A 12,555-nucleotide genomic window follows, 5' to 3' on the forward strand; every position below is an offset into this window, starting at 1 on the left:
TCTTCGGGCTATGTCGGTCACTCTGGTTCTTCTGTGGATCTCCTCATTTCTGATTCGATCACGCAGAGTAACTCCGAACATAGCCCTCTCCATTGCCCTCTGAGTGACTCTGAGCTTGTTGATGGAGCCCATAGTTAGCGACCACTACTACATATGTACTACTTACCTATGTATATGTATTAGTCCATTTCCCAAATTGACAAATATGATTCACAAAAACACAAATCTATACAATTAGTTGCATTTGAATATTACCCGCAAATCATGCAGAAACGAACTGATCAATTTCTAGGGTAGGTAGTACTACTTACTAAAGAAAAGTAAAGAAAAGAACATCCTGAAATTTTAGGGCAATAACGGAATTGCCCTGTCCCATATGCCAGAAACCGTAGTAAATATCTGGAAACTTCTACATTAAACTATAGAGCATGTTGTTTATTTTTAGTTATGAATTTCCCATTATAGAGGAAATCTGAAGACTTATGAAGCATAATTGCTTTTTGTATGAAATCGTATTTTCTTGTTCAGTCTTAAACACAACCCACACAGTTTTCCATCTCTATATGCATTGTAAAGTATATTTAATCGTCAGTAGAGTATTAATGAATATAAAATTATAATTTTAATTTTAATGTACATTAAAGTATAAAAATAGTTTGTCTTGTCTATATTACATTATTTGGGCTCTTCCGTCTTCATCTTACTTTAATACTACCTAAAACTTCATTTTTACGTCCTTTTTTAATATGGTACTGTTGCTCGAGTGTATATTAGTATAAATCACTATTCTAAAATACTCTTTATAGGATAGTCTTCTTTGTATGTAAATCTAATCCCAGATATCTATTGAAATATATGTATATTCTAAATTATGTCTAATAGACTAGATAGTTGTCTATAAGAAAAAACAAACTGAATATAATAAATTCTGCTAACAATACTCTCATAAATGCGACGTCCTTTAACTACGTAAGTGGGTATATAAATGCGGAATGTCCTTAGCAAAATATTTTCTTCCCCTTCGACCACTACAATACATCAGTTATGCAAATGGCCTCCATAAACAATTCTCTCTTTGTTTTTTTGGCTAAGTGGCTAACTGCGTGAAACTGTTCCCTATTATCCACTCCATGTACTATAACTGCATACCTAAAAATTCTAACCAAAGAAATAATCTAGATATTGAAAATATTGATGTGCTTTATTTTTTATTCCTTAATAAGCTTCTTGCACTAACATTGGTAAGATATTTTGTTCATATCCTTTGTATGGTGGTTTCGATAAAGTATTATATATATAAAAATATAACTTTAAGGGAGACTGAAAAAAATATCAACTAATATTATGTATATTATACTACTTCGTGGCGTTATTCCAAATATTCGTCACGTTATTCTAACGTTGACCAAAATTAACACATTTTGAAACAGGACATGCAGAAAGATATAATTGAAGTTTTTATTAATTTGTCAATGACAGGAGAAATAATTATAAACAAAATGTCATTTCAGTAAAAAATAAAAGTATAAACAAAACTACTCCCAACGCACTTAATATCCTTTTATTCTATCTGCACTGCGTACGGTGTAATTACTGGTACATTCAATCTGACCCCACTATGGAGTAATGGCACTATAAGTTTATATATACCTATGTTGTCGTACGTTATTGTGTTACTTCAACAGGATGTCAGTAAATGAGAAAAGTGGTCTCGCAGTACACGTTCGTTAAAGCAATGCAGTTAGGACCTCTTTTCTAATCATACCGAATGAAATATGAACTATTACAATCGTCTATGTAATCTTCTGTGGCATACGTAGATATATTTTATAGCATGCATCTTGAATCTTAATATATTAAGATTCAAATGTACATATATTTAAAGTAGACCAATTGTTTTGCAATTAAATTATATTTAAGGCAATATCACCACAAACCCATAGAAATAATAATAATCTTCATTCAAATCAACTTAATATAATAAACTTTTGAATAGTTATAGCAACAGAATATATAGATTTCATGTGTTATATAAGTTTCTAACATATTTGAAAACTGTCTTGCTGTCATATTAACAATAAAGCTGTATATGCGTAGTTCTGCCCACGTAAATTAGAGTGAAATATATTCTGCAATATAATATAATGTTCTACTACTCGTGCAAATTGATTGCGGGTCGCCAGTTAATTATATTTTCGAATATTAGAAGCAAATAATAATAGAAAACCCCTTGGTTGCGCCTATGAACAAAGAGTCTTATATCTATCTCATTTCATTTGTTTATTAATTCTTCATTAAACATTAATTTGTAGGCTGCAAGTTGTAAATGCTGCATTAGAATAGTGGGAAAAAAAATTGATTAGTAATTTTGTTTATAAATGAAATGTTAAATACATTTCATTTATAAACAAAATAATAATCTAATTCAAATCTAATCAAATTCAAAATCTGATTGTTAAAATGTTTCAATAATTCAAAGGATTACCAAATTCCGGTAGGTATATATATATATATTAATTATTTATATTTTATTCAATCGAAATTATCTACCTTCTGACTGAATTTACTAACAAGAAGTTTGTGGTTTAAGAAATTGAAAACCAGAGTAATATAAGACGAGCCGCAGGGTAGGTTTCATTTCATATTTACGAGGCTAAATAAGTATAGTTATATTTATAGCTAAAGTTGGTTCTTGGTTTAATAATAATAAAAATAAATACATGGTTGCAAACAACTTACTATCTGATAAGTCACGTATGGTACTACACAGGTTTTTAGTTGTATTACTATTAAAAGTAATAATCGATAAATATGGTATTAATTTACGGCATGACACTTAATAATTCTGTTATTAATACAAATTTTTAAAATAGTGATATTCGGTAATCGTCGGTACATGAACAGAACTATTATTACAAAATATTTTTCTGCAAACAGCGCAACTGCTACTGGTCCATTTTCAGCTGATTTCATGAGAATTTCATTTAATGAGTTCGTATGTAGTAGAAACTTTAATTGCAATTTAATTTTTGCAGCTTAAAAAATCTTAATCCCCAATAGTTTACATAGTCTAAACGCGTGATTAATTAGTAAGACTACTGTTTTAAGTACATTGGTTATTAATTAGGCATAAATACATTAGCAAATGAACAAACAGTAGCTTCTTTCAAATATTGTCACTTATATAGTGGTCAAAATAAGGCCCCCGTCCAGCAAATTTACATAATGCCTTCGACAAGTATTTCTTCATACATATTTTACTCTCATGAATAAGTATCGAATATTTTTCGTTCTGAGAAATATTAGACCGTGGTAATATTTGGATATTAGAATATGAGTGCCCTTTTTGCCTCTTTTTTGTTCCTATTGGTATATATTGGCACGTAAGTAAGTAGACATTTAATAGTTTCATGTTTTTAATCAAGTTATAATAATACCCTGTTATATGCCAGAAGTGTTTGACAACCTCTATTTAATATATGGTAGGAGACATTTTCATTGTAAATTATTGTCATTATTTTAAGTATACCTACTGTTTTTCAATTATATTTATATTTGACAAATTTAATTTATTATCTATAGAAATCAAGATAAGTAATTCATATGTGTTCTTGTTCTAACTTAGGTAATACATTGATAACAATCTATGTATTACTTACATAATTAACGTAAAATAATGAAAAAAATTATATATATTGCTTTATTTTATTAAAACTTACTAATTTTGTAGTATAAAGACGTTTCGTTATATATCAATGTAGTGACATTCAAATTTCAATAAACTATTGAGTACTCGTTATAAACTTTCTAATATCTGAAGTTATAAAATTCTTTTGAAACTTAGTACTTAATAAAACATTATCATAAAACTTGAGGGCATCGTTAATTTTCAAGCCATTGAACTGTTGTTTATAGCTGAACGAGATCCGCCACAATAAACTGTGTACCTATAAAGAGTGCCATAAATGCCACCTGTAAAACCTCTGAAAGTCAGTAATGAAAAAACACACAGCCATAAAAAAGTTATAAATAAATTATGACGTATATGTGCTCGCATAAATAACTATAATTATAACTTCTATTACTTATTATCGTAATATATAGAGACTATATGCTTCGTTACTATTTCGTATTATGTTTGAAAGAACATTTCTATAATACTATAATGTATTTTCCTTTCAACATGAATTGAAAACCTTTAGTTAAAGTTCACATCAGTAAAAGATAAACATCAAACGACATCTTTTACTAATTTCAAAGTAATTTATCACAACGTTTTCTTCTATAGCAGTAATACGATGAGTACCATATATTATTATTGTATAGTATCTACTCCCAAGCTGAACAAAGCTTGTGTTATGGTTAGTTAGTAGACAACCATAACACACAACAACTGATACAAATACACATACATACCGTTTTTTAATATACATAGAAAATACCCAGATCGATACAAATAAATATATTCATTAATACAAATGTTAGTATTGTGCGAGGAATCGAAGCCGCGACCATTCAAAAGTAGCGTAAGTTAGTGTAGCGGTATACAAAACCGCTGAACCACCGCGTCTATCAACTTATTAGCTTTATTTTCTTGTAATTATTATTATTTTAAATATACGTATATGATGATGTTAAAATGAATGATGATGTAACATAAAAAGACATACAGTATGATATGCATTCATAAAATATTACGTTGATAAAATTGAAATTTATTATTCTCTATATTATGAATATAGAGAATATAAAATTAATAAAATATTTATATTTCATTATTATTTAGATAAACCTACATATTCAGCATGCACTATGCCGTATATGCATACCCAATGCCAGAACGTTTCAACTTCGTAATTATTATAAATTTATGACTATATTATAGCTTCCACACAGTCAGGTGTGTATTCTCCCATGCATGATAAGGAAATTACTTGTCTATGAAACCACTTGAGGCCGACATTACTATTGTTGGTGCTTTGTAATTTAGCGATGGACATTATTTATTGTTAACTCGCTTAGTTGTTTTGTAGTTATGATTGTTAATATTGGTTTAGTATAGTCATTTCGTATTAGTTTGATTCGTATAAATAACCAATATTAAAATTATCAAAATCTGAAAATATAATTATTGTGAAACGGACATTTTTTTAGTTCTAGCTGTAATAAGAACAATTGAAATAATAATACCACATCTGTCATATTGTGTACATACCTATATGTATATTTAAATATAAAGGCATAGTATATAAAGGCAATAGGTATGTACTATATATATTAAAAATATACATTGAAAACCCACACCTGACAAACACAATAACATAAAAACTATCCTTGAGTAGCTCGACAGTAGTTAATGCAAATTTTGCATATGAATAGATAGTTACGCTGTTATCTCAAAGCCACCAGCTATAATGAAATTTCAAATACCAAGAATTTGGGTACTAATCAGGTTTAATGTTTCTACTATTAAAACGGCTATCATAATAGAAATAATGGTATTTTGCTAGAATCATACAGTTATTTTGTTTATTTCTGTATACATATATATATTCATATAATAGAGACGTCAATGAGATGTCTATATTAGAATAAAATAGAATTAATCATTGCTTAACATAAATGTAAGAAATATATAATAGTCACATTTTTTTTTTAATTTACCACTTATTCTGAGAGCCAAAGTATTCGGATAGTTTCGGGTATTTAGAAAAGCATGAGGTGAACTCATGCTTTTCTAAATACCCGTGGTACCTAAAATTTTAAATTTTATAAGTCTAAATATACCTACTATCAAATAGTATGAATTCTTAGTAAAAATAATAAATATGAAGTTGATTGAGTTACAAAGTCAGTCGTGGTTAGAGCAGACCAGTCCCTAAAAGCAACCCCTGTTCACGAGTATAATGAATAAACCAGCCTTTATTGCACTTAATCATATTTTAGGAACACAGTCCACGAAGGAAATTTAATATTTTTAAAAATTTTAGTGCTCATATCACCATTGTTCTGTAATTTATTTATTATTCTGCAGGAAAGCGCATATTGTAGATGTACTAAACGTTTTCTGAAAATTAATTGGAATACCGCTTAATCACAATATAATAATCAGAAACCGCTGGTTAATATAAAACGCATTATAATGAAATTAACCCAACTTACAAAAAAATTAAGTGAATAATGATTTTTAAATTACAATTGGAGAAACTTAAATATGTCATAATTTGACCCGATTTAAATTTTCTAACGACGGGTATTTCTACTGCAATTCGACAATGTGTAATTTATATATCGACTACTTAAAATAGTACACCTTTTATTAAAAATTACTACGTCTATGCATGTGTTTAATAATGTTCCCACATAATATAAATTGGTTTTTTAATCCTAATAAGTTCCTACTATGATATATAAAGTTGATGAAGATAATATTATTAGAGTATGAGTATACTATCATAATTTTTTTGTGATTTAATAATAGAGTTATAAACTGTAATACTTTTATATACTTATGTAAATTTATATATATGTATATGTGAGTACTATGTTATGTTGTAAATAGTCGTCACTGTCTATATATATGTCATATAGGTTGACCTAAAAGTTTCATTAATTGATGAGAACAAATTATTTCGTCATTATACACAAATTTTACAAGATAATGGTGAAATAATACCGCATCACGCAACATTCACATCTACTCAAAACCTTCAAACTCGCTAACGATACATTGGATAAATTGAATTGTCCTTATTTACTGGCGCCTACTGTTTGTTTGCTCTATTAGATACCCCATATTATTTCAAAACATGACAAGTAAATTAAAATTTTGTGTAGTATTTAATAGAGTGCTTTTTTGTCCACAGCCACGGCGAAGACCTGATTGTAACGCCGTTCGCGCAGGTGCTGGCCAGTCTGCGTAGCGTCCGCAATAACTTCTTATGTCTCACCAATGTACCTGTCGCCAAGTAAGTTAGCTTTTTGTATATAAAATGTAACCTATGATTGCTACAAACGTATATAAATACATCTTCACGACTACGACTGTTATCCCAGATAGGGTAGCCAGAGGTAACTATACATAGATGTCGTGGTGAACGCAACACTTGACATGATCACATTTCCCTCAGCACTCAATATTTTAATCTAACATCACACCATAGTCTCTGGGACTATGTTTTTCTATAGAAACTGTTATAACAGACGGGGTCAGTCGGCAATATTAATTGATATACAAGGTTTTTTTACTGTCGACCTGATTTGAACCCTGATCTTTAGAGTAGAATAAATCCCGAGACCCAAATTTATTTAATCACTATAATACTTCAATTGATAACAGTTGATTACTAATGCAGTGCAACCTCAAAATTTCGTTTAAGGCCAAGTTAAAAGGGTTAAGGCGAATTAATTACTTTGAATATCCGATGTATTTTATAACAATAGAAGTCGCGTTCGCTTTATAATCAATGTTCCACAAATAATAACATAATTAATCGAACTTATCCTTAAATTCTTAATACGTTATTAATTTACGATTTAGACTAAAATAACAATGATAAATTGAAATGATATTATAGCGAATCATATGAAAGAATACATTTTAGTGGTCTTTCTCATTACAGCTATTCCTTATTTTATAGGTATAGTACAGCTCAGTTCAATAATATCAAACGTTATAGAAAAATTAATCAAAACTGCAATATTGTAGGTATCATTTGTGACGGAATTACCTATAAAATTGTACAAAGTGGAAACTTTAACAACCGACCAACCTCTTATCCGTCATAACTCAACAAAGACTTACTCAACAGCCTTTGTGTCAATGCATACCTACATTGTCACATTTCCTTTTCGCAACATGAAATAAAAATAAACATTTCTTCCCGGTACTCTCAACGAGTTCAACAACAGTTGATTCAACTTCTGTTCTTTGTCTTTGCGACAAAGAATTTTCTCATCCAGAAAACCACTGTCAGAAAGATTTTGTTAAAAAACTTTTACAAACACAGTCATATTTAAAGATCTGAAACGTAATTATATTAATAAATACACATTTATACATAAATATGTATTCAATTGTTCCTTCAAATAGTAATATTCCAATTCTTAAATGATTAGAGGCAAGTCTTAAATTGATACTATTACCATTAGCTAATGATAATAATATTTATGGTGAGTTAATAATTAATTCCCTCTAAACTCAAGTAGTTGGATCAACACTACAGATTGAAGAATCTCCCTCTATAAAATACAATACAAAAAGAAACACTTCATAACAACCATACCTCCAAATAACGAACCTTCGTTTACACTTAAGTACTGCACGATGAGTTTCCTATCTCAGAATGTACTCTTGTTTTCTAATAAAAACAAATTAATGTATTATACAATACACAAACATAAATTGGTATAGTTATTAGTCTTATATATCATTACATAGTATAAAACAAAGTCGCCGTCTGTCTGTCCCTCCCTATATATGCTTAAATCTTTAAAACAGATTTGAGGCGGTTTTTTTAATAGATAGAGTGATTCAAGAGGAAGATTTATAAAGGTATATAATATTTGTACACCCGGGCGTAGCCGGGGCGAGTAACTAGTACTAAATAAATTATAAATACTAACCATGTACCATATTATTATGGACTATGCCACATCAAAAGTAAAAGACGTTAATTGATCTCTCTAGTATTATCTCTTGCGACGATATCGGCATCTATAACAGTATTGTAAGTAATTCCTGACTAAAGAATATCCGAGAAATATTAACATAGATTTAAATAAAGGTTATAACAGTGTAAAGAGTCTGTTTCTTGGGTACCTCAGTGTCACCTAACAGCCAGGAAGCAGGTTGTTTTGTAATTGTAAGATATGTTTAAAGTGGAAGGTGAGAATAGGCTGTGAAATTACAGGATAAGATGAATGGCATCTTAGTCCTCCAAAAGGACCACGCATGAGTAGTATCGCGGCCATTCGCGGGTGTCACATGATAATGTGATGTCTATAGTACTGCTTTTGTATAAAGATTAACACTATCAAATAGTCCATCAGCTTTTTGTTTTCCTTGTTCTTTGTGATAAATCTGCCACACTTCTTTTCTATTCTTCAGAATAAACCCTTTGTGGATTATAACGTTTTAAATGCAATAATAAAATAATTATAATAATTATGCAATATTCATATAAAAACCGTTATAGTTATCAGAGTCTTATATAAATTTGTGTAATTGTCTACTATACTATGATACCTACTATGACTCTACTGTCTAACAGTTACGTAAAGCTACGTCACTATGCGCGTGAGCATACGGAAGGTCACGTGCCATCGATACATGATCGATGGATATGTTATCCAACTGTGCACAATAATATCTTTTATACATGTAATACATCAAATTTGTAGTAATGTTGATAGCTTTGATAGCTGTTACTATTATATATATAACATGATATTTTTTAAATAAAATGCATATTAATAAATATTATTCATGTATTATGCAATGATAAGTAGATTTTGCAACACACATTTACCATCATAGGTATAATTTAATAATAAATTAATTACTACTTAAATATTATTAAAATTTTGTGCTATAAAAGTATTTTAAATATTAAATCATGATTAATCGTGAGAAGGATTTTTTATTATTTGATCACATAATATTAAAATAAAACATTAGCCGCATAAACGTCGCAGTTATTTATATAAACAGAAATAAATGTTAACGTTATTAAAAGTACCCAAAAACCAAAATAACCTTAATATTCTATTCATTATACTTGTTTTGCGTATTCGAAAAATAGACGTAATTAGTTTGTATTGTGTATTTAAGTTTTTGAATACCTACTTATTATAAGTTCATAATATATTTTGAAAAACGTATATTACCTCATTTAAATGTATGTAAAAAAATCAAAAGTGTTTATTTACTTTTAGATAATAATACACATTTAAGCCAGATATCACTATTATTTATTTATTTATTTCATATAACTTCAATGCACAAAATACGAAGGTTAAAGTACATATGGCGGACTCATCGCTTTTTAGCAATCATATGAGCGTAGTCATAAATAAAACGTCCATTCACTATTCATAACTCGATGATTCACAAGTGACGTCACGCGCTTGAGGCTGATGACAAGCAGAGCACGCGACTTGTGACTCAAATGTTTCACGTCAGTTGACTATCCGCGTCTCAGGTGACCCGCCCACGCATTTCGAAATATTCTTTCATTATTACGATGTATTTCTTATTAAACTTAAGTGCTCTATATTAGGTAATTAATAAAATAAAATATATTAACTATACATATCAATATAAATGATATTATATACACTATGCAGTCACACCGTGTCCCTTCCTAATAGTTAGCTGTAGTGAGACAGAACAGAGAAATGATAATTTTTATTACTGAATGATGCGCCATTGGGGATAATATTATTATAATAAGCCGCCCACATGATGAATACTCTAGTAATTTATCAATGGTTTCAAGAAGGTATAATAGCATAGTATTATAGTAATATATAATATGTATGTTTAATTATTTAAGTACCTAATCGTATTAAAATATAAAAAGCCATACTCGTCTTTATCAAAGTAAACCTTATTTAACCTATTACAGTCAAATAAATGGTACATTGTTACGAGGACAAAGACGTGAGTCTCTAGTGAAATTAAAGGTGGGTTCGGAGTTCAACAAGTTACAATCGGATATAACATCTCAAATGTAATTCCATGTATTAACTTTATTGCATCATAAATTTTGTTACCTTAACTTTACCTTTCGTAATTCTAAAGGAAAAGTTTTACATGTTCTGTTAGTTTTACTAAACTTTGTTAGTCCTTTCCAGCCTGTACCTGTATAGTTGATAATCAATTTACTTACTTTCTGTTGTCAAAGTACCTCTATTACGAAAAAAACTTGTATTTTTTATGTATTTATTTTGTCTCTAAATAGTTACACATAATTATATTAAAATCTAAACTTCATTTAAAGTATAAACAGTACTTTTAAATTGAAGAACATTTTTCCAAATATATAAGTATTGTTTACATTAAAATACTACTACAAAAACAGCCCAACATTACTATACATTTCTGAATTCCTTCATGCGTGAATTAGGTTATGCAGAGTATACATACATTATTATTCTACGAGAGGAAATGGTTTTAAATATTATATTTTTTAAAAAGTTGCGAGGGCATTATTCTTATCTTCTTTTATTTGTTTCCTTGTTATTGTTTTCTATAGTTTATATTTTTATTTAAGAAATAGGTACACATACATACTATATATACTTACATAGTAGTAGGTATAAAACAAAAACCCAGCCGCTGTGTGTTCGCTTATATCTTTTAAATTACGCAACAGATTTTAATGCAGTTTTCAGCAATATGATTCAAGAAGAAGATTTATATGTATAATACATGTGTGTTATAGTATAGAACAATGTCGCCATTGTCACACAATGCAATTTAGTTCTTGGTTTATTTTATTAGGTAACCTCTTTCTTGAAATGTATTTATCGTTATTTTATTATTAAAAAGTAATAGCAGTAATTACATCAATCATATCTGTATATGTGTAAACTATAGAGCAATAAAATACTTGTTCTTAGTACTTGTGAAATATCTTAGGAATATAAAAGCCGTCTTGACTCAACGACGAAAGAATCTCGTGCCTTTGAAATTTCAACCAACTGTACAATATTTTCTATATTGGGTTACCCATCTATAGACGGACGTAGAAAATCTAATGTAGGATTATATATTGTATAGTTTGGTACTTATGCGGCTGTATTACGTAGTCCGCAATCTGTTTTATGTCGACTATCCACTTTTGTTTAACTTTCCGTTAACGCAATTCATAGATACAGTATACATTTCCTTATATTCAAAGCTATAACAAGTCTTAATAAATAGATACAACATGATAGATCTGTTGGTTATATTACCTTCGAGTATTATTAGTTTTTTTATCCTCCATAAATTTAGCCAACCATTATTGCAAATTTAATTGACCTAATTTTTAATACAGTTGGCATCATAAAGACATACGGGGTGTATATTAATAATTATAAACAAAATTACATAGGTAATTTTGGTTTACGTAAATATGGTTTTAAATTTGGTTTACATAGTTAATATTACGGATTTATATATAAACTACAGAATAGCATATTAGATAATAAAAAGTACCTAATGTTTTTTATAAACACAGTATTTATTTTATTTATGTACACAATATTGTACTATAAGTACATCAACATCCCATATCAATAGTTGTTATATTATAATTGCCTAGCAAAAACACATTTTTAATACTCTTAAGATACTATATATGTATAGTAAATATGAAAGATAAGAGTTAAAAGTAAATAAGTTAATGCGTTACATAAATATTTTTTCTTCGCACTAAGGAAAAATATTTGTTTTTGCATTGAAAGTAACTGTCGACGTAGTGTTTTAAGCTTACAGAGATCTGAGATTCGATCTCTTCACATAAGAATAAATATTTACATTGATTCACATTTTGGTCCCATCATTCG

General features: G+C 28.8%; 1 protein-coding gene across 7 annotated transcripts in view; it reads left to right on the forward strand.

Moving 5' to 3' along the window:
- Positions 1-12,555, forward strand: part of LOC131854993 (cAMP-specific 3',5'-cyclic phosphodiesterase) — a 346,930-nt gene that overhangs the window by 287,662 nt on the left and 46,713 nt on the right. For all 7 annotated transcript variants that reach the window (XM_059206197.1, XM_059206193.1, XM_059206194.1 and 4 more), the window contains one exon: positions 6,867-6,968. In XM_059206197.1, the coding sequence (XP_059062180.1) occupies positions 6,867-6,968 (102 nt within the window). The remainder of the gene's footprint in view (positions 1-6,866; positions 6,969-12,555) is intronic.

Source organism: Achroia grisella, unplaced genomic scaffold, assembly GCF_030625045.1.
Source record: "Achroia grisella isolate CSIRO2021 unplaced genomic scaffold, CSIRO_AGI_Agris_v1 utg126, whole genome shotgun sequence".
In the NCBI taxonomy this organism is placed as follows: Eukaryota; Metazoa; Arthropoda; class Insecta; order Lepidoptera; family Pyralidae; genus Achroia; species Achroia grisella.